Source organism: Dipodomys ordii, unplaced genomic scaffold (assembly GCF_000151885.1).
Source record: "Dipodomys ordii isolate 6190 unplaced genomic scaffold, Dord_2.0 Scaffold143, whole genome shotgun sequence".
Classification (NCBI taxonomy): domain Eukaryota; kingdom Metazoa; phylum Chordata; class Mammalia; order Rodentia; family Heteromyidae; genus Dipodomys; species Dipodomys ordii.
Window position 1 is genome coordinate 1,416,144 of NW_012267359.1, and position 22,298 is coordinate 1,438,441.

The 22,298-nt window shown below is 40.1% G+C and overlaps 1 protein-coding gene across 1 annotated transcript; it reads left to right on the plus strand.

The window, feature by feature from the left end:
* Window positions 1–256: 256 nt before the first annotated feature.
* On the plus strand, window positions 257–11,209 carry Isca1 (iron-sulfur cluster assembly 1). The gene is made up of 4 exons (XM_013031816.1): window positions 257–433; window positions 5,056–5,109; window positions 7,291–7,396; window positions 10,741–11,209. Exons 1-4 carry the CDS (start codon window positions 353–355, stop codon window positions 10,887–10,889), a joined length of 390 nt encoding a protein of 129 aa, XP_012887270.1. The 5' UTR covers window positions 257–352; the 3' UTR covers window positions 10,890–11,209.
* The last annotated feature ends 11,089 nt before the right edge of the window (window positions 11,210–22,298 follow it).

A 22,298-nucleotide genomic window follows, 5' to 3' on the forward strand; every position in this document is an offset into this window, starting at 1 on the left:
CAGGGTTTTGCTGCCCATCGCTAGCCCTCAGCTGTCTTCCTCCGGGCCGCGAGGCAGCCCGTGACAGCCCGGCTTCCTCCGCCGCTCCGGCGCCCGCCAGGGGTCGGAACCCACGGGCCTCGCCGCGCGCACGGTCCGCCAACCGCGCGCCCCGCTGGGAGCGAGGCCCGAGCCCGCGCGTCACTCACGCGGCCCGCCCAATGGCGGCAGCGGATGGGCGGCAAGGGGCGGCGCATGGGGTACGTGCGCAGGAGGTTGTGGCGTCAGTGCGCCTGCTGTGTCCATGGAGAGAGCCTGCAGGGTCTGAGCTCGGCCCGAGGTGCCGGGACGCCGGGACCGCGGGACGGCGAAGATGTCGGCCTCGTTAGTCCGGGCTACTGTTCGTGCTGTGAGCAAGAGGAAGCTGCAGCCCACTCGAGCCGCCCTCACTCTGGTGAGTGCACACGGAGTGCGGCCGGGCCCGTGACATGGGCCCTTGCCCTATTGTGGATAGGTCGCTGGCCGGGACCCGGCGACTGGGGCGCCAACCCGTGAAAACACGGGCTCGTTCCGCAGCCGCCGCGTCCCCACTTCCCAGTCCCTCTCCGACTGGTAAACAAGCTCCGGGCGGAGCCGCCTAGCAGGCGCCCGGGACTACAATTCCCGACAGGCCCTGCGCGGCGGCCCTGCGCGCCCCACCCCCGGGGGGAGGGGAAGCGGTGTCAGCTGGAGGACAGCGCCGAGGCCTCCGAGGCCTGACGTCTCCTCAGATTTCTGAGGTGCAGGGTTGGGGGGATGGCAGGACGATGCCCCAGAAGTCCTACCCCCGGGCTGTGTGGGGAGGGTGAACGTTCTGGAAGCCTCTCCCAGCTGAGAACCCCGCTAGGCCACACGCAGGCTTACTTCCGGTGTCCTCAGTGTCCAGGCCTTTGAAAACACTATTTGTGCCCTTTGTACAACCTGGGTCTTACAAAGGACAGGGGATGAAGATTTTCAGGCCAAATGCACAGCGTTTTCTGGGAGAAAGGTCAAACTCAAAGGGCCATAAAAACCGACCAGAAACAAAATTCTTGAGCATACTTAGTCCTCTGTCATCTTTTATTAGTCGAGGGGAAATTCACAAGTGAATCTGAGGATTCACTTGAATAGCAATAAATTCGATCACTTTTATGTAGTTCTACTACATTTCACTACAGTAGGCAAGCTTAGGATCAGTTCATCATTCTCACACCTTAGTTAAGCATTTGCTTAGAGACTAAGGAATCCGATGGTTTTTGTGCAAGCACTTGCCTAGAGACTGGGGAATCTGGTGGTTAAATAAAGGCACCTCTTCCATGTAATATCACAAGAAGATCAATTGCCAGAACATTAGTGGAAGCAAAACAGAGGAAAGTCATGGTCAGGTGAGAGATTCATTTTTATAGATTTAGACTCTCAAGGTTATCTCTGTTGATATCATATATTTTTACTGTGCTTGCAAGCCTATAATTACCTCTGGAAGATATGTCATGAAATCTACAAGTATCCAAAACTTAAGAACTAGAGAACACAATTTAGACTTTGTGTTGCATTTTTAGTTTGAGTAAAAATTACTCAAGATTCAGAATTCCTCCAATGGCAATGATAGATTCAGAAAAAAAGCAAAGGGTTCAGGGACAGTTTTGTTCCCTTTTCTAGTGTCCATCTCTGTTTGGCATATTACCTGCTCTTTCAGAATTTAAACAGGGAGAGAACTCATGTTTCTTTTAGAGCATGCTCTTTTGACCTGTTCACATTAAACAAAGATTATACATGCATCAGATTTTAATTCCAGTGGTATTCTTTTTTGGGGCGGGGGAGGTGGGGGGAGGTGTCTGGTCGTGAGGCCTGAACTCTGGGCCTGGGTGCTGTCCCTCAGCTCTTCAGCTCAAGGCTAGCGCCCTACCACTTGAGCCACAGCGCCACTTCGGCTTTTTTTTCTTTTTGCTTATGTGGTGCTGAGGAATCGAACCCAGGGCCTTAGGCATGCAAGGCAAGCTCTCTACCACTTAGCCACCTTCCCGGCCCTCCACTGGTATTCTTTTTTTTTTTTAATTTTAATTTTTATTTTTTGTGAACATACTGTACAGAGGGGTTACAATTACATGGGCAAGATAATGAGTACATTTCTTGTCAAGCATTGCAGCCTCCTCCTTTGTTTACCCTTCACATCCCTTCCCAGCCTCCCTCCAGTGGTATTCTTTATGGGAGTATCTTTTTCGTTTTTAACATGTCAGAAATCTTTATTTGACAGTAAGTTAATTTCTTCAGCATTCACATAGAAAATATACCCTGAAAATTTACAAATAAAAATTAAAATGCTGTCTTCCATTTGATTGCTACCTTTATTCCTGGTTATTATTGATTATTCATGAAACACTCCCCAGCAGACTGTACCTGTGTAACTATGATTACAGATATGAGCCACTGGCACCCAGCAGTATTTTCCTTTTTTTTTTAATGCTTGTTTTAACCTTTTCAGTTAGTTTTATGACCCATCTAAGGTGGGTCCACACTGTGTTTAACCATCATCTGGTCAAGATCATCAAGCCTCTATCCAGACAGAGGGGAGAACACACTCTAGGGCTATGGGATCTGCTTCTTGAGAACAGGCTAAGTCCTGACTAGTTTACTGCTAGATCAGAAGCCAGAATACTCAAATTTCAGGATTTCAAAAACCAGTGATGTTCAGACAAAAAAGTGGAGGACCAGCACAGCATTGTCAATAGAAACTAGGAAGTTCATTTTTTTCATTCTGATGTACTCTGTCTTTGAGATATAGCTAAGTGCCTGACACTATTCTAAATATTTTTTCCTCAATTTGAGTATTTAATCTTCACAAGAATCCTGAGGGGGAAAGATGATTATCATTATTTCACAGAAAGGAAGTAGGAGTTAGAAAAGCTGCTTAAAGTAATTGCCCTGTGGGCATACTTAGAAAGTGTTGTAGTAAGGCTCCAGTAGCCTGTTTCCAGAAGCTCCCCAAGGAGGTAGGAACACAAAGGTTTTTTTTTTTTTTTTTTATGGGGGGGGGGGTTCCTGTCGTGGGGCCTGAACTCTGGGGCCTGAGCGCTGTCCCTCAGCTCTGCAGCTCAAGGCTAGCACTTGAGCCACAGCGCCACCTCCGGCTTTTTTTCTTTTTGCTTATGTGGTGCTGAGGAATCGAACCCAGGGCCTCAGGCATTCAAGGCAAGCGCTCTACCACTGAGCCACTTTCCCAGCCCGTAACAGGTTTCTTGAACATGCATATTTCTCACATTTTTGAGGTATGGCAGAAACATAAATGGATATACTATCTTGGTCTTTAATGTCAGAATTTATTGAATAACAAATTCACAAGCTTTGTCAAGTTCAAAACTGTTAATTCACCAGTTAGAGCTAGATGGTGTCATAATACACAGTCACTGTGTATTATGAATTGAAATTCTGCCAATTGAAATTACAGAACAGAGATATGAGCTTACTCTAGATCAAGATGGAAATTTGAATAGGTCACATCAAGCAGAGTATGAAGTCCTAGTAACAGAGTTGAGTTTGTCACATGTTGATCCTTACCAAATGGTATGATGATTAGTCCATGTGTACCAGGTGAGGGAGTTTACATCAAAAGTTACTCAGATATTTCCTTGTTTGGGGCTTAGATTAAAATTATTGGTTTACAAAGTAATCGGTCAAAGCTCAGCACATCCTTAAAGCTGTAGTTCTATACATCATAGAATAACCCAGGGCTGGCCCAGCCTGTTTTCTTGTACAGAACCTCCTGGGGCATTTTTCTCTCAGGTAGGAGCACTGGGCTCCTTTCAACTGCATTCTTCCTAGGAAATAACACTTTTATTTCCGTTACTGACTAGTTTTATTGACTTCTGTTCACAGATGTTAGTTTGATTCACACTGAATCTGAGTGTTTAGCGGGACTGGTATTGAAAAATACAGTAAATATGTGTTTATATCTAGAAAACAACAGGAAAAACACCTGAAGGTTGGCTTTTCCATTGAGATACTTGATCCATTCATTATCTATTTGTGAGTCTTCCATGTCTGACAGTATGCTTGTTACTGAGCACACAATAAGTACATATATAAAATAGCTTATTCTCAGGAAAAATGAATTTGTGATGATACAATGAGAGAATAAAACTTTGGGCATCAGTGGCTCACACTTGTCATCCTGTCTACTCAAGAGGTTGAGGTTTGAAGATTGCAGTTCAAAGGCAGCCCAGGCAGCAAAATCAGTGAGACTCTTCTCCAAAATTAACCACCAAAAACCGAGAAGTAGAGATATGGCTCAAGTGGTAGAGCCCTAGTCCCAGGACTAACAAAAAAAAAAGTGTAACAGCTAACTTAGACTGGTCATCACAATTGAAATGATGCCAGTAGCAAATATTTTGACAAATTGAAATATTTTTGTTCATTAAATAGAACTCATCTGGGTGTAAAATCCCTTAGTTTGCCCTGGCAAAAATGGAACAAATTTGTCACATGATTTTCCTAAAAATAACCTTGAATAATCTTAAAGACTAATAAGTCTATTGCTTTGAAAATTTAAGTTTTTTTTGTTTTTTGTTGGCCATGAGGCTTGAACTCTGGGCCTGGGCACTGTTCCTGAGTTAAAAAGCGAATGCTCTACCACTTTAGCCACAGCACCACTTCCGGATTTCTGGTGGTTAATTGGAGATAAGAGTCTCTCAGCCAGGCGCTGGTGGCTCACGCCTGTAATCCTAGCTACTTGGGAGGCTGAGATCTGAGGATCATGGTTCAAAGCCAGCCCAGGCAGGAAAGTCCGAGAGACTCTTATCTCCAGTAAACCACTAGAAAACTGGAAGTGGCGCTGTGGCTCAAGCGGTAGAGCGCTCACCATGAGCTGCAGAGCACAGGGACAGCACCCAAGCCCAGAGTTCAAGCACTACAACCGACAAAAAGAAAAAAAAAGGGTCTCTCAGACTTTTCTGCCCAGGCTGGCTTTGAGCCATGATCCTCAGATCTCAGCCTCCTGAGTAGATAGGATTACAGGCGTGAGCCACTTGCATGTTTTTAAACTGAAAACATTTACTTTTTCAGACACCTTCAGCAGTCAACAAGATAAAACAGCTTCTTAAAGATAAGCCTGAGCATGTAAGTAAAGCCTATTTCATAGTTAGAAAAATATTTAAAGTTGTTTGGCAATATGTTTATTTTGGGTTAACACTATATTTTCATTCATTAGGGTTCCTTTCATTTGTTTCATTTGTTGTGTTAGAATTGATCCCAAGGCCTTATACTTGCATACTCCTACCCCAACTCAAGATTTTTTTTAAATTCAAATAATACAGAAAGGGGTATTCAATTTTTAAAAAGTTATTCTCAACCCTAGACTTTTTGTGTTGTCATTTGTCTTTTAAGAAACAGCTTCCTAATGTCCTTCCAGAGAACAGTCTGTACATTTGATATGGTGACCCCAGGATTTCTCAGCCTCCTCATGATTGGTGTCATTGGGTAGCTATAGGATATTTCATAGCATTTCTGGCCACAGCACATACATAAATTGTGACAACCAAAAATGTCTCCCTGAGTGGGAAAGACTGGTCTAAGTGATATTTGTTATTCTTACATCTGTCATATATGCTGTAGTTACGTTTTGATTTTATTCCAAATAAAGAAGACCTGTATATTCCATTGGATGGGTTAATTCCTTTTACCATTCCTTGGGTTGGAACTTGTTTGGATTGTTTTTCTTTACTACTGGGACACAATTATTCAACAACTTATTACTTTAGTGAGTAGGTGTGCTATGCCCATTGTTTGCCAGATCGTAAACATGACTTAGTGTATTCATGCAAGATCTGTTCCTGGATATGGAACTGTTATTAGGGGTATTTGTATTATCTTAATCATAGCGCATGGCTAGTAGTTCTTAGGATGTTTTTAATCACTTCAAGTAATTAATACTTAAATCATGAAATCAAAAGACTTCATTCATTCGTTCATTTATTCTGATGGTGGTTATGATGCTGGGAATTAAACCCAGGCCTTAAATATACTAAGCAAGTTATCACTGAGCTACATGCCAGGTTCACTTTTAAAACATCTGTATTCTTTTTTATCTTTGATTTTGACTGATGACATAAGTCTGCCTTAGCATTAAAGCTTTTTCATAGAAGCCAAGGAAGACCTGTGTGAACCTTAGGGAACCCTAAGGAATTTATCCAGATAACATCTTACAGAATGAGAAGTCTAAATTTACAAAAGATACCTCTGTTATCAGATACCTTTTCCTTTTCAAGCAAGTAGCTGGATCTGATGGCACATGCTTGCAGTCTTAGCACTTGAGAGCCTGAAGCAGGAGGATCATGGTTTCAAAGCCAGTAACATCTAAATATTGAGACCTTGTATCAGAAAACTCCAGTAACAAAAACGTGATTGCTTTTCTTTTCTTTTTTTGTTTTTTCATATGCTGGGGCTTGCACTCTTGCTTGGATTCTTTCTTTCTTTCTTTCTTTCTTCCTTCCTTCCTTCCTTCCTTCCTTCCTTCCTTCCTTCTTTCCTTCCTTTCTTCCTATCTTTTTGTCCAAGGCTTACACAGTACTCTTGAGCCACACCTCCACTTTTAGCTTTTTGCTCATAATTGGAGATGAGTCTTTTGGATTTTATCTCCTCAGCTAGCTTCAAACTGGTATCCTCAGATCTTGGTCACTGGTGGTGGTAGGCTTGATTTTTTTAATTTAAGTTTTTTATGCTAATCATGTCAATTCCAACTTAAGTGTTTACTGGTAGGTATCTAATAATGAAGAAAGTTAAGGTTGAGATTGTAGTTCAGTGGAGAGCACTTTGCCTACTATGTACAAGGCCTTGGTTTATTTTCAAGCCATGAAAAAAGGTAATTATACAGTGGAGTGTGATATGGACATTATTTGCAAGTGATAATTATGAAAGGTATAGGATGCATATTTTTGTCTTAATAAAAACAATATTTAGATTATGTGACTAGGATTGGGGAAAAAAGGAAAATAATATAAAGCTATTTTATGAAGCTAGTAATGATGTAGGATTTTTCCTCTGTAGTATTTTGTTTCCATATTATTTTCATTGTGTTTTTTTGGATGCCACTTTGTGAATGATTGCATACTAGTTACATATTTAAGATGATTGTTCCCTGTTGCATTTATACTTTCCCAAAGGGACATTTATAACTGGAAGTCTTAATGTTTCTCTTTTAGTTTATAAGAGAATGAATAGTAGTGATAAATAACCAAGGTTTTTATTAGTATAACTGTTTAATCTGTACTACTAAGTTTATATTTTTTAATTCTATTTCAGGTAGGTGTGAAAGTTGGTGTCCGTACCAGGGGCTGTAATGGCCTTTCTTATACTCTAGAATATACAAAGACAAGAGGAGATTCTGATGAAGAGGTTGTTCAAGATGGTGAGAGTTTTTTACAGACTTGTTCTGGACACTTAGTTTTACTGAAAATTTTAGCCTTGTGCATAATGAGAGACTGATAATAGAAGTAGGAATTGCATCACTAGTACTTACTATGTGACTGGTGGTTTTTAATGAACTTTTCTATATTATCTGGTTTATAAGCAGCTATCAAGGGAGGGTAGATACCATGTGATCCATTTTTTCTGATAAACTGAGATAAGGAGAGGTTAAATAGTTTGCCCAAGGTCACACAGTGAGAAGGAGCCTCCTTAAAACTCAAATGCAATCACTTTTCTCAAGAGGCTGTTCTCCTACAATGATGTTATTAGATAAATTGTTCATTTGTTTCAACTCTGAAAAGTCATCATTTTGTCTAAAAAGCTGGTTGGTTTGTGGCAAGATCTTGTTATCTAGCTCAATGTGCAGTTCTCCTGTTTTAGCTTTCTGGGATTATAGGTGGGTACCACTGTGCCCAATCTGAGAAAGGTTTTATGATCATAACATTTCAAAAACAATCTAACCATTTTGTGTGGAGCAGCAGTTTTACATATATATCACATAGGCCATACCAACGACTCATGTATTTAAATAATTTATTTTTATTAAAACTTTTAGTTATTTGACAACAAACAATAATTGTTTTAAATTACTTAATTCATTGTTTCTAAATTGAGTTTGACATCCCTATCTGTACCCAGTGATCTTGTAATACTGATTTAAGACAAGTTAAATAATGCTACAGTGTGAGGAGAACTTAGTTGTTACTAGTGTTTTCCGTAATCATGTGCATTTGGACACATGCATTCTTCCTCTGGGAAACTAAAAAGTGGATTTAGATTGTTTTTGTTCTGGTAGTACTTGGGTGCCTCCGGGCCTCAAGGCTTGCTTGCTTGACTGGTGTTTTACCACTTGAGCCACACGCCTCCAGTCCAGCTTTTTGCTGGTTATTGTGGAATTGGAGTCTCACAGACTTTTTTTTATCTGAGCTGCTATGAAACTACCATCCTCTGAATTTCAGAGGTAGAATACTAGCCTTGAATGAAAAAGTGAAGAGCACAAGCCCTGAGTTTAAGCCCTAGTACTGGCATTAGAAACGTAACAAGAATTTATTTCTCTGCCACTTGAGCCACATTTCTACTTTTGGGGTTTTGCTGGTTAATTAGAGATGAGTCTTACGGACTTTTCTGCCTAGGCTGGCTTCAAACCTTGGTCCTCAGATGTCAGCCTCCTGAATAGCTAAAATAGTAGGCATGAGCCACCCACACTCAGATTAAGTCATGAATTCTAAAGTAAGATTGTTGAATGACAGTGACTTAACAAGTAAAGATATATTTAGCAGCCAGCACCAGTGGCTGAGGCCTGAAATCCTAGCTGCTCAGGAGGCTGAGATCTGAGGATCCTGGTTCGAAGCCAGCCTAGGAGGAAAGTCTGTGAAACTTGTATCTCCAATTAACTACCAAAAATGTGGAAGTGGAGCTATGGCTCAAGTGGTAGAACACTAACCTTTTGCAAAAGATTCAGGGATAGCTCCCAGACCCTGAGTTCAAACCCCAAGATGGATATGGGCACATGCTTGCTCATGCATACACACACTCACACTCACACACACACACACACACACATACACATGCAAAAATATATTTAGCATGTTACTTTTAAGACAAATTTAAAATATAGACCTTTTTGTCTTACCAAAGAGAAACCCTGTAATTATTTATAGTTTATATTTACATAAGACTCAATTTCTTTTTTCTTTAATTTATTGTTATTATAGAGGTGGTATAAAAAGGGGTTACATTAGCCGGGTGCTGGTGGCTCACGCCTATAATCCTAGCTACTCAGGAGGCTGAGATCTGAGGATCACGGTTCAAAGCCAGCCCGGGCAGGAGAGAACGTGAGACTCCTATCTCCAATAAACAACCAAAAAACCGGAATTGGCACCGTAGCTCAAGTGGTAGAGCGCTAGCCTTGAGCTGAAGAGCTGAGGGACAGTGCCCAGACCCAGAGTTCAAGCCCCACAACCAACCAAAAAAAAAGGGGGGGGTTACATTTACATGCATTGAGTATTAAGTACAGTTCCTTTCTCTCCCATTCCTTCCCTCCCATCTCTACCCACAAGTTGTATAGTTGACTTTCGTCAATGTTCATGCACTTCACTGCTGCACTTATTCACCCTTTTTTCTCAGATTCTGTGCCCTCCCTCTACCCTCCCACATGTGAATATACTGTATAAAAGGTAAAGAATACAGAATCCTCAGAAAAAGAAAAATCCTTTGTTTCCATATCTTTGGCGTTTGTTTCAGTATGTATATGATTTTATATACATATGAAGAGGCACTTGGATATTGCACCTTTGTGATTCTCTCCTCTTTCCCTGTATGTATCAAGAATTTTGTATAATTTGTCATATCCCACTGTGCTTTAGATCTAACTTCCACATACCAGAGAGAACATGCTCCATTTAAGGCCCAGTTTCTTAGAAGAAAAACGTTTTTAAGTGATTGTATGTGACCAGGTGTCAAACTAGAGAATATCATATATTCACCCAGCATCAGTGGCTCACTCCTGTAATCCTAGCTACTGAGGAGGCTGAGATCTGAGGATCGCAGTTCAAAGCCAGCCTGGGCAGGAAAATCCGTGAGACTCTTATCTCCAAGAAAACTGGAAGTGGTACCGTGGCTCAAGTGGTAAAGTGCTAGCCTTGAGCTGATCTTCAGCTGAGGGACAGCACCTAGGTCCATAGTTCAAGCCCCACTACCAGCAAAAAATAAAATAATAATAATATCATATATTCTTCAACTTATAACTATGATATATAGTCTACTTATGGGAACTTATTAAAATTATTGTATGGATAATTCTGTAGTATCCATAGTTTATTATATGGTCTTATTAAAATGTCATAGAGTTAAGCAGTTTCGGATATATTTATGTTTGGCAGATGTCAAATATATACTTTCCACTACAAAGTTTCTATAAATTTTACTGGTTCTGTCTTTACAAAACGATTATTGAGAAACTACACATTTTCTTCATGTTGCAAGTTGAAAAAAAAATGAATGAAGTATAGGGAAAGAGGGAAAGGTAAATTGTGGTTTTGCACAGTTGTTAGGGAATTTACTTATGTAAAACTGTCTGCACTAATATACTCAATTTTGACAACTGTAGGAACAGAAGGTGCTGACAGAAAATTAGGTGCCTAATTACTCCCAAATGATGAAACCTGTTCAGTTGAATTGTTGTTTGATTGAATTGTTGATTACTTAATAAATTCACTTATGCCTTGAATAGGCAAATTCCAGAGGCTTCAGGCTTTTTATGACTCATCTTTTCCTTTTCCAAAGGAGTCAGAGTATTCATCGAAAAGAAAGCACAACTAACACTTTTAGGAACAGAAATGGACTATGTTGAAGACAAATTATCCAGTGAGTTTGTCTTCAATAACCCAAACATCAAAGGAACTTGTGGCTGTGGAGAAAGTTTTAATATTTGAAACATTAGGACTCTTCTGGCTGTAAACTCCAGGAAACCTTGAAAGTTGCTGAAGAAATCATGTGACTGTCCTGTGTCCGGTCTATGATGTGTGGCTGCATTATTGGGGAAATAAAGTGATGCATTTTCAAAATGAAGCTGACTGGCTAGAATCCAGAAGATATGATATTTATACCCTCTGTAGTGGACAGAATTAAGAAACCAGTGCTTGCTGAATTGTTTTTCTGTTCTGTATAGTAAAATATCCTGCCCTGCCTCAACTCTCTTAAATCCTTTGTTTGAAACTAGTTTCATTAAAGTTGATTTTGCTAAATATTTTGACGATGGAATCTCACAGACTTTTCTACCTACACCAGCTTGGAGCCAACACTCTGGAACTCAAACTCCTGGGAGGCTAATATTATAGGTGTGAGCCATCAGTTCCTGCCTTAGATCCCTATTAAATGGCTTGAATGTGCATTGGCTTGAATGTGCATTTGCCATGCCATTTTTTTCCAACCATTTGGTGGCTCTTAAATTCAGAATCAGGGAGTATTGACTGCTGATAATAATGTCTTTTCATACCCAAATTTGGTGTGGCCTTTATATACCCTTTCATTGAAAATTTCCTTGTCAGCTGCTTCAGGAGGCTCTTAGAGGCAGGAGCTAGCTTTTTGAAACCATTTTTAATGCAGACTGAGTCTCAAGCTGACTTTGATCATTGTCACTGGGGGTCTTTTAAAGCTTTCAGCCTGACGCCTTTTCTGTGTACTGGGCTTTTGTCCAGCTACTCTACAAGCTAGGGGATAACACTTCTGTTCCCATCTCTTCCTTACACATGCATTCTGAATAATTAGTGATGTAAATGCTGATTTGGCTTCCTCGTGTAACCAACATTTTGAGAGAGCTTGTAATTTGACTATGGAAAACCCTTTTATGTGAATTGCCATCTTGGTGTTTCAGAACTTAGAAACAATAGTTCTTATTTAAATAGCAGCCCAGAAGTACTTTTGGATTGTACTAGAATTTGAGAAGCAGAACAAGGAGCTCTCTCTTAAAATTCCATATAATTTTTTTTTCCTATTTCTAACTTCAGTTGCTAAATTTTGGGGACGTGAGGGCATTGTTACAAGGTCTGACTACATAGTGCAGGCTGGTCTTCCAACTGTCAATCATCCAGCCTCAAATTCCTAAGAGCTGGGATTACAGGTGTGTGTCAACACATCCAGCTTGCATCTTTCAGTTGATGTATTCTGAATATTTTATATAAATAGATTATTCCAATATACACTTTTCTGTAACTTCTTTCACACTCCCTAACATTTTAAAGATTAGAGGTAGGGGTGGGAGATCATGTTCAGGAACAACCTGGAGGTGGGTAGGGGCTATTCCTTCAAGTTGGGTGCTCTGATCTTGCTGTCTGGCTCTTCCTTCACTGGTCTGATCAAAGAGAAGACAAGAGTGTGATTACCTTGCCTGAAGCTATGAAAACGTTCTTGAGTTCTCCTGGATGGCAAAAAGGATGATGATGGAGAAAGGACAAAGGGAAAGAAAGAAAAGTGTTTAAAGTAACAAAAAATCTTGTGTAAGCAAAAAACTGGTTACTAAAGTAAATTACTGGATAAAAATTGTGAGCATATTTAGATGTCTATTCCCATTACATTTTTCCAGTGTTAGTTTTGCTTCTTTTTCTTGGAAAAAATGAGCACTTCTAACCATCTGGTTGCTTCCTGAAGAAATGAGTGGTATTATGGAATTGTTTTGGGTTTTGGTTTGGGGTTTTTTTTCCTGATAGAAGGCATGTACCTCTTTAAAACCTTTATTTTACTTTATTTGTGGGGCGGAGGGGAAATAATGGGACTTGAACTCAGAACCTCAAGCTCTTGCTTAGCATTATGTGTGTGTGTGCACATGCACACACACATGCTGGTTCTGATACTTGAACTCAGGACCAGTGTGCTGTCTGTCCCTAAGCTTTCTTGCTCAAGGCTAGTACTCTACTACTTGAGCCACAGTTCCACTTCTGGCTTTTTTGTGGTTAATTGGAGATGAGTGACTTTCCTGCCTGGACTGGCTTGAATCTTGATTTGAACCTTGATTCTCTAAACATCTGCCTCCTGAGTGGCATAGATTTACAGATGTGAGTCATCAGCTCACATGGCTCCATCAGTTTTTGCCAGTCATCTTGATAATAGATCTTAATAGTAGTTTTGCACAGGGAAGATGTGCAGAAAATCTTTCAATGAAATAGTAGGCATATAGCCAATGGAATTACATAGGATTATAGGATAGACTATAATCAACATGATGTCAAACCAAAATGGAAAATACATATTTGACACCATAAGAAACCCAAGAAATCCAGTTAGTTCAGCATCTAGACCATCCAAAATGGATGTAATTTCTATATTTCTTTTAACCAAGTAGACTTATCTACTAATTTATATTAGCTTTTACCTGAGAAGTATTGCTATTGGTGTAATAAGACATTAGCAATAACAACATAATTCCCTTTCTTACTCAGCATGTAGTTCAGAGCCATTCGATTACTCAACATTACTTGTGTAAGGTATTCAAGGAACACTTTGAAAAATTCAATTTGAATATTATGGACTAGTAAGTTATCCTTCCAACCTACACAATGGATAAAAAAACTAGCAAATTAATAGACAAAAATTATTATCCTCTTTTTTTCTGAACAAGAATCATTAGGGTTTCTGATATATGGTGGCTCTCCCTTTAGTATTTTGATGTAATAGAGTTGTAATGATTCTGTCTCGCTTGATTCTTTCATCACATGTGATATACCAACAGCTTGTTCCAGATAACTTCAAAAGAGTAAGTTGTCAGGAGCACATTGTAAGGGCTTTTCCATGTTTTTCCAGTTGTTGTTCAAGGCCTTATTCTTTCCAGCTTTTCAGAAGTGCTCATCTCATTTCCTAAATGTTTGGAGGGGTGTTTCCAATTGTGGAGGTGACCAGAAAGGATATCTCACACTATTTAATAGGGATTTCATTTGAGCCTACTTCTATGCAAAGAAGAGCAATTAGCAATACCCTGTCACATTGAAGTGGGGGGTCTAGGGGCATTTGGGGCTGTAGTTTTTAGTGTATAACATGTTTTCAGTTTTTCCAGTAGGTTATGCTTTCAATGACACATGCAACATTCAGTTAATGCCTAAGACTACTTACTTGATGGATAACTTCTACCACAAAAAAGTGTCACTTTTGAGTTCATGGTGGGAGCAACATCTTTATCACTTCTGATAACTCCTCAGTTCAGATATAGTTAGCCTCAACTCACCCAGAAAAGGTAGCAAATAACACTGACAGATACTTAAAGTTCCAGTGGTCTTTGGCATCTGATCGAAATTCATTTGCCAATCTTTAAAGGGATGTTCTTTTATGTATTGGGTTCCCTTTTCCAGGCTTTTCTTTCTGTCTTAGAGTTATTCAGGGCATATAAGCAAGAGTTTGGAGGGACCTGATATATCACTTGTAACTGGAGTTCCTGCAAATAAGGTCAGATGAATTCTATCAATGCATCATTACCATAATGTATGCCCTCATGTTTCACTCATGGCAGAATTAGTGCCTTGGGCAAAAGAATAAGTTCATAAGAACTTTCCCTCTACTTTGAAGTGCTATCCCATTCATTGAAACCCTATTCCTGGACCTGTTTTTCATATTCTTCAGTATACTGAGGTTCATGTACATCTAAATCTATAAGGAGTTCTAAGGCTCTAAGAACCTACTTACATTTGACAGCCCACTTTTCTGCTTTTTCAGCAACCTGATTCTATTGAGTAACTATATGTATAAACTTTATTATACAATTTATATTACATTGTTATGTAATTACATAATTATAGTATATACTTTAATATATAATCATAGGGCTGGGAAGGTGGCTCAGTGGTAGAGCGCTTGCCTTGCATGCCTGAGGCCCTGGGTTCGATTCCTCAGCACCACATAAGCAAAAAAGAAAAAAAGCCGGAAGTGGCGCTGTGGCTCAAGTGGTAGAGTGCTCGCCTTGAGCTGAAGAGCTGAGGGACAGCGCCCAGGCCCAGAGTTCAGGCCCCACGACCGGACCAAAAAAAAAAAAAACCAAAATATATAATCATAAAATTTTAATATAATTATATATTTTATACTTATATAAACATATAAATATAAATGTGTTTATGTTTTAATATGTAATACATAATTTTTTATATAATTATATAATTGCATACATAATTGGTAGTCAGGGTAATGCATAGTTGCCACCTTGGGTGCAGCCACAGCTTGATTAAGAACCAGAATTTCAGGAGCATATTCGATTTTTTTTTGTTCACATTGTAAAGTGTCCTCTCTTTTTCAATATAGCTTCATTGGTATGTGCCACTATAAAAGCATATTTTGAGTCAGTATATATTTACTTTTTTCCATTAGATGTGTAGAGCTCTAGTTCTAGTAATCAGGTCAGCTTTCTAGACCAAAGTTCCTCAGGAAAGCTGTCATCTCTACAACCAGGTCTAAGTACTACTTCATGTCGTCTGCCATTATTCCTTAAGTTGCTGCTATCAGTAAACAAGTCCCAATTTGGATTTGAAATGAGTTGCTATTTGGATCTGAAATGAGTTACTCAGATAAGTTTGACCTTTGTGTAGACATCAAGTGGTATCCAACCCATCTTAGTCTCCTGGCCCCACAAGTAGTTGATTAGAGACAGAATGTTTTTAGGAAGTATTTGTAAGTAGAGTTACTTTCCATGCAAAGGTGATTTGAACATTTAATAAACACATGTAGACTTAGGAGCAGGATGGAATAGTCAGACATATACAAGTCATGAGTTTATTACTCACACAGTTTGAATTCCAGAGCATAGGCTATTGTTGGGCCCTTCCTGTTACCTATCCTAGAAACAGTGGTGTTTCTCAATAACATTCATTTCAAATTCAGAATTGAATAAATGGCCCCAGTATCCAGTAGAAAGTGTTAACTTTGTCAGTTTTTCCTGGGGCTCCTGTAGGGATATTTTGATGGTAGCCAACTCTACAGCCTTATGCTCAAGCTTTGTCAGTCATTATCCATCATCTGAGTCTGTAGCCATAGAAGCCTCCTGAAAATCAATTGTTCTCAAATTTCTCTGGCAAGTTCCTCTTTATAAGTTTATGTTCTTTTTCTTTATAAGTAGGAACATTGAATTCCCCCCAACTTGGGTCATGCTTCTTGCCATTTTTTCTCTTTTTGGGGGTTTGTGGTCACCCCTTGTCTAGGGCTATAGAAATGACATTAATTTAATCCTACTTGCTCCTTAGCGGTATCATCCACAGAAACAGTGTCAACAAGTTGTGAAAGATTCACACCAATCTTCCCCCACCCTCTGTACACCTTGGAATATCCTTCTGCTGTCAGAAGCATGTGGGTTCTCATGGGCTTCTGAGTCTCAGTCTGTGTATGACCTGTAAGCCTTATGAACTTACTAAAATCTCAGTGGGGTCTCATTAGCCATTTTTTGCAAGTAGGATATAATTTTTTTTAGTTTAATGTCCAGGTTGAAAAGAGATTATTGGGACCAGTAGGTTGTCCTTGAATACTTTCTCCTATGGAGCACTGTCTAAAACAATTGCCCTCCTTCAATAAGAGTGGTACCTTTACCAATGATATACTCTCTCCATTTTTAGAATGATCAGACCTGTCATGGACTCATAATGAAAGTCCCAGATCAGTTATACTTTTATCCCTTCATTTTCCCAGGAAAAGGCATGCAGTAGCCTCCTGAGAAGTGAATAAAAGGATCAGGGTAGTTGTGCCTTCAGTATAACTCAAATTCATTATATCTTCTTGGACTTTTTCTTTTGAGCTATGGCTAGCATCACTTACCAGTAGCTCTGACATTCTTTATATCATCAACTTAATTCCTGGTAGTTCAGGCTATTTGTTGTGCAACAGATAAATGCATACATACATGGCGTTTCATCCCATTTACCAGCTTGTTGACAGAATGGCAACAAGTGCAAAATTATGGAATAACTTGAAGTTCCATTAGAAGACCATTTCTCCTTATTTCCTAAAATATACACACACACTAGCCTGTGTTGTAATAAAATCTCATCTTTTTTTATTTTTTTGCCATGGGTTTATAACTATAGGTGCATCTCTCTTCCAAGATTCATCCCATCCTCAGATAAGATAGATATTTAACAATTCAATGCCTTCCATAAAAAGCATAACATAAAAACACAAAGTAGTCAAACAAAAGGGAGCTCCCCAAAACAAAGGCCAACAAATGAGAATCTTCTGACAAATGATAAATGTGACATGAATCTTCCAGGTTCTGAAGTTTTGCTTAATCTGTGGCTCCCATTTCAAAGGAATTCCCTACAAGGCTAGTAAACCTCCCCAAATGGATAGCATCTCGGTGCACACATCAGGAAACTCACCTAAGCTTGGCCAAAGTGTAATGAGATCCTCTTTTTCTTTTCTCAAAGTTATTACAACAGTAAGAGTCCATGGCTGTGATCCACAGGACATCAAGCATCCCTGAAGCCGAATCTGGCTCCTGCAGTTGCTGGGACAGTTAGTTCCCTAGTGTACAGAGTTTGGCCCAGAACACTCCTACAGACCTCCATCTCCCCAGGGTCCAGGGGTTAAGTGAATAGGTCAGCCCCTGAACCCAACATTGGCCCTCAGTTTGATACCAGAAGTTAAGTCATCTGAATTCAAGGTCAGTTCACAAATAATAAGAGCAGGGGTTTTGGAGAAAAGAAAGTAAAGGTTTATTCATTTTGCCAGGCAAAAGAAAAATTACTATGCGCTATTTCAAAAGCTACAATCTTATCAGGGGTAAAGGGGGGAAGTTTTTAAAGGAAAGCATAGGAGTATGGGCTTTCAGATACATGGGCCAAGGGCTAATTTTGGGCTGGCTGGTGGCCTTGGGTCTGCTTATTTCCTGATGTTTTCCAGAGTTGTAATCCTTACAGCTCTGAATTTCTCACTCTTGTGGTCAGTGAGATAGAGAGGGACATAAAAAAGAAAAGAAAAAAGTCTGTTTGGAATCAAAACAAATTTGCAACAACTGAAAACTCATTAATGTGTTAATTAGGCTAAAATTACCCTATGAACATGTTTAGGTATATGATCCTATTACACTCAGGTATGTGAGATAACCATTATAAGAGCTAAGGGCCTTATCAAGGCAGGGAAGTATATGCTTGTAATCCAGGCATTTAGAAGACTGAGGCAAGAGGATTGCAATTTCCAGGCTAACCTGAACTCTATAGCAATACCTTGTCCTCTTCAAAAAAAGAAGGAGGAGAAAGAGGAGGAGCTGGAGGAGGAGGAGCTGGAGGAGCTGGAGGAGGAGGAGGTGGTGGTAAGTGATTGCACTGAGAAATGTCAACCTGACACTTATACAAGGTAAAGTATGATGAAAGATGAGGCCAGGAAGGAATTAGGATAAAATCTCAAAGGGAAATACATCAATGTGGAAGAAAATTAAGCAGAACTCCATAAGCCACCAATTATCAATAAGACTACTATATTGTGACTCTGGATGTTTACTTGGTAAGTAATACTTCTACCTTCTTGCACAACGCTAACTGAATTTCTGCTTGAATATTCATTTAGAACAAGGCAGCTCACCATTTTAGACAAAATGGCTCTTTCTATAGGCATAAGAGAAACGCCTTATGCAAACTTGGCCACAACAAGCATGGTTCCATTTCTCCTTCCTCATATTCATGTGAACTGCACTCACAAACTGGGTGCCTTTGCTTGTAGTCATTTTGCAATGCATCAGCATGACATGTATGTTATAGGCTGTGGCAAGAGCCTCTCCACTGCAGCAGCTCTCTTGTACAAAGCCACTCTTCCCTATCAGGATGTGAAGATGTTAAGAATATGAGGTTATTACTCCTTAAAGATTTCAGAAGGCCAGCCTGCTGTGCTTCCTTGTTCCAGAGCATTTCCCAGTCCCCTATCACTGGACTAGCAAGAATGATTTCTTTCTCACATTGGAAAAAGTTGTCAGAAGGCTGGGAAAAAGCCCATACCACATCAGAGATCCCTAACATTCTCAGTGCTTGGGGTCTCACTCATCAGGAAACATTTCAACACAAAACAAATCACAAAGCAAATACAAACAACAACCAAAACAAGATACTAACAAATCTCTTATCATGCTCTGATGACAGAGAGAAAGGGAAGAACAAAAGCCTTTGATATTAAACTGAGCTATTCCTTCTGATGACTCATTTCAGCCTCAGAGCAGACATGACATAGACCAGAAACTGTTTCAAATCTAGAGTCAGCACAACAAACACCTAACTCTTGGTGGTAGTGTAGGATGCAGGCAAGGAAACATACAGATACACCTAATTTTGAACCACAGTTCTGTCATTTTGTAGCCATGTGACCTGGCTAAGTTCAGGCACATTCCCTTTTGTAAAACAATTTAAATATTTTGGTGGAAATTTGATGAGCTAGCTACACAAAACTCATGATGAAGAGAAGTTCACAGTCCATGAAGAAAGAAGTTCAACACACTTCCTCAGCCAGGTGGGATAATGTGCTGATGAATTGTCAGCCAAAGCTTAGGGAAATGAGAGATTCAAAACTACTAGGGAAGCCATCCTGTTATTGGATAAAATAGACCCCACATTAAAAGCAGTGAGAAGAGACAAAGAAGGTCACTACATATTAATAAAAAGAAAGATCAATGAAGAAATTACAGATGTCAGTATATATGAATCAAACAATGGTGCACATTAAACACTCAAACTTACAAAAACTGATAGACTCTAACATGGTAGATCTAGATCCTAGAACATTCAACAAGCCAACGCAAATAAAAAGGATTGGGATAGCACCCTGCATCCTATCTGATAACAATGCAACTAAACTGGATCTCAACAGAAAAAGACACCGCAGAAAGCATTCAAACACATGAAGACTAGACAACATACTGTTGAATAACAGGTGGGTCACTGAACAAATAACAGTTCAATTCAGAAGTCTACAATTCAATGAAAATGAGAACACATCATACCAGAACCTCTGAGATACAACAAAAACAGTATTGAGAGGAAAGTACATAGCTGTAAGCAAGTACATAAAGAAAACACACAGCTCAAGTAATTCCATGGTTTGGCTGGGAAGGTGGCTTAGTGGTAGAGTGCTTGCTTTGTATGCATGAGGCCCTGGGTTCAGTTCCTCAGTACCACATAAGCAGAAAAAGCCAGAAGTGGCTCTGTGGCTCAAGTGTTAAAGTGCTAGCTTGAGCTGAAGAGCTGAGGGACAGTACCCAGGCCCAGAGTTCAGGCCCCACGATTGATTAAAAAAAAAAAATTCCACAGTGCAACTAAAGCCGCTAGAAATACAGAAACCAACCAAACCCAAAAGTAACAGAGAGAGAGAATCACAGACAGAAAGAGAGTTCTGGGAGTGGAGCTGTAGTTCAAGTAATGGAGTGCTATGCTATCCTTGAACGAAACAGTTCAGGGACAGCCCATAGGCCCTGAGTTCAAGCCCCATGACTGGCATGCACACATTAAGGAAAAAGTATTGATGTTGGAAATTCCTACTTCAAAGTAGTCTTCAAAGTAGCTTCTTACTCCAAAGGAGCTTTTTGGTAGTTAATCAAGCCTAGGGCTGTCTTCTAACTGCAAACCCCAAATCCCAGTCTTCTGAGTAGCTAAGATTATAGGCATGAGCTACCAGTGCCTGGTTCTTCTTAATATCCTTATTTCAAAATAGCAATTTAATCCAAAAAGGCAAGTTAAATAAGTGAAGAAATGTGAGATAAACAATTATTGAAATGCTAACAATAGAATCTTGGATGGCAATATATGGGTGGTTATCAATTGCTTTGTTGTTCAAGTAAGTGATTTTCTTATGGTACTGAGGTTTGAACTCAGGGCCTTATGCTTAGACAGTCACTCTACCACTTGAGTCATACCTTCAGTTACTTTTGGGACAGGGTTTTTCACTGATGACCTGGTTAGCTTGAACTGCCACCTTCTATTTGTGCTTCTGGCAGAGCTAGAGTGACACGCACATGCTGGGGAACCAAGGTGCTGGTTGAGATGGGGTCTTGGACACTTTTTTGCTGGGACTGGCCTCAGACCATCATCCTCCAGATCTCGGCTTTATATGGTAGCTGGGATATTAACACTAGTAGCATAAGAGACTTGGCTTGTTTCCCTGACAGTTTTGAATTATAATAAACTGCTTGGCAAATGGACAGTGTGCTGAATACCTTTTTATGATGTTCAAATAAGAATCACTCTGGGGGCTGGGAAGGTGGTTCAGTGGTACAGAGCTTGCCTTGCATGCATGAGGCCCTGGGTTTGATTCCTCAGCACCACATAAGCAAAAAGAAAAAAGCCGGAAGTGGCGCTGTGGCTCAAGTGGTAGAGCACTAGCCTTGAGCTGAAGAGCTGAGGGACAGTGCCCAGGCCCAGAGTTCAGGCCCCATGACCAGACCAAAAAAAAAAAAAAAAGATTTTGTGTGAAGATGACAATAACATTTAAAATTTATTAAATCAGGGGTTGGGAAGGTGGCTCAGTGGTAGAGCGCTTGCCTTGCATGCATGAGGCCCTGGGTTTGACTCCTCAGCACCACATAAGCGAAAAGAAAAAAAAAGCTGGAAGTGGCACTGTGGCTCAAGTGGTAGAGCGCTAGCCTTGAGCTGAAGAGCTGAGGGACAGCACCCAGGCCCAGAGTTCAGGCCCCATGACCAGACCCAAAAAAAAAGAATCATTCTGCACTCCATAAATGTAAGTATACTGAAAAGAATTAATGTTTGAGGCATATCAAGTGACTTCAGTGTCTTGGACATTTTCACACTAAATCAGCCAATTTTCCTGTGGTCAAATCTTCCAGAAACTGAGCAACAATTTATATCTGTCACGTAAAAAACAAAAACAAGTCCAGGAAGGGGCACACACGGTTGATGAATACAATGTTTTAATGGGATGCTTAACTATGCTGGCAACTTGACTGGGATGTCGTGCCCAGATGTGTTCAAACATTCTGAAAACTTCTGTCATGGTATTTTTAGAAAACAGTGAACTTTCAGTGAACTTAAGTTAGAGAAGATTGACTTCCATAACAGTAATTCATACTTAAAACTCTGATAAGTGTTTAAAATGTAGGGATGTAGTCTGAGCACTGTTGGCTCATGCTTCTAAGCATAACTACCCAGGAGACTAAGATCTAAGGATCCTAGTTCAAAGCCAGCCCTGGCAGGAAAATCTGCATGACTCAGCTCCAATTAACCACTGAAATGCCAGAAGCAGAGGTGTGGCTCAAGTGACAGAGAGCCAGCCTTGAGTGAAAAAGCTAAGGGAGGGGCTGGGAAGGTGGCTCAGTGGTAGAGTGCTTGCCTTGCATGCCTGAAGCCCTGGGTTCCATTCCTCAGCACCACATAAGCAAAAAGAAAAAA

What these genes read in the sequence shown, in the direction of transcription:
- Isca1 (XM_013031816.1), top strand. Translation starts at nt 353, where the DNA reads ATGTCGGCCTCGTTAGTCCGGGCTACTGTTCGTGCTGTGAGCAAGAGG. An exon ending in TTAAAGATAAGCCTGAGCAT is followed by an intron (nt 5,110 to 7,290) that starts GTAAGTAAAGCC and finishes ATTCTATTTCAG; the next exon opens with GTAGGTGTGAAAGTTGGTGT. An exon ending in TGAAGAGGTTGTTCAAGATG is followed by an intron (nt 7,397 to 10,740) that starts GTGAGAGTTTTT and finishes CCTTTTCCAAAG; the next exon opens with GAGTCAGAGTATTCATCGAA.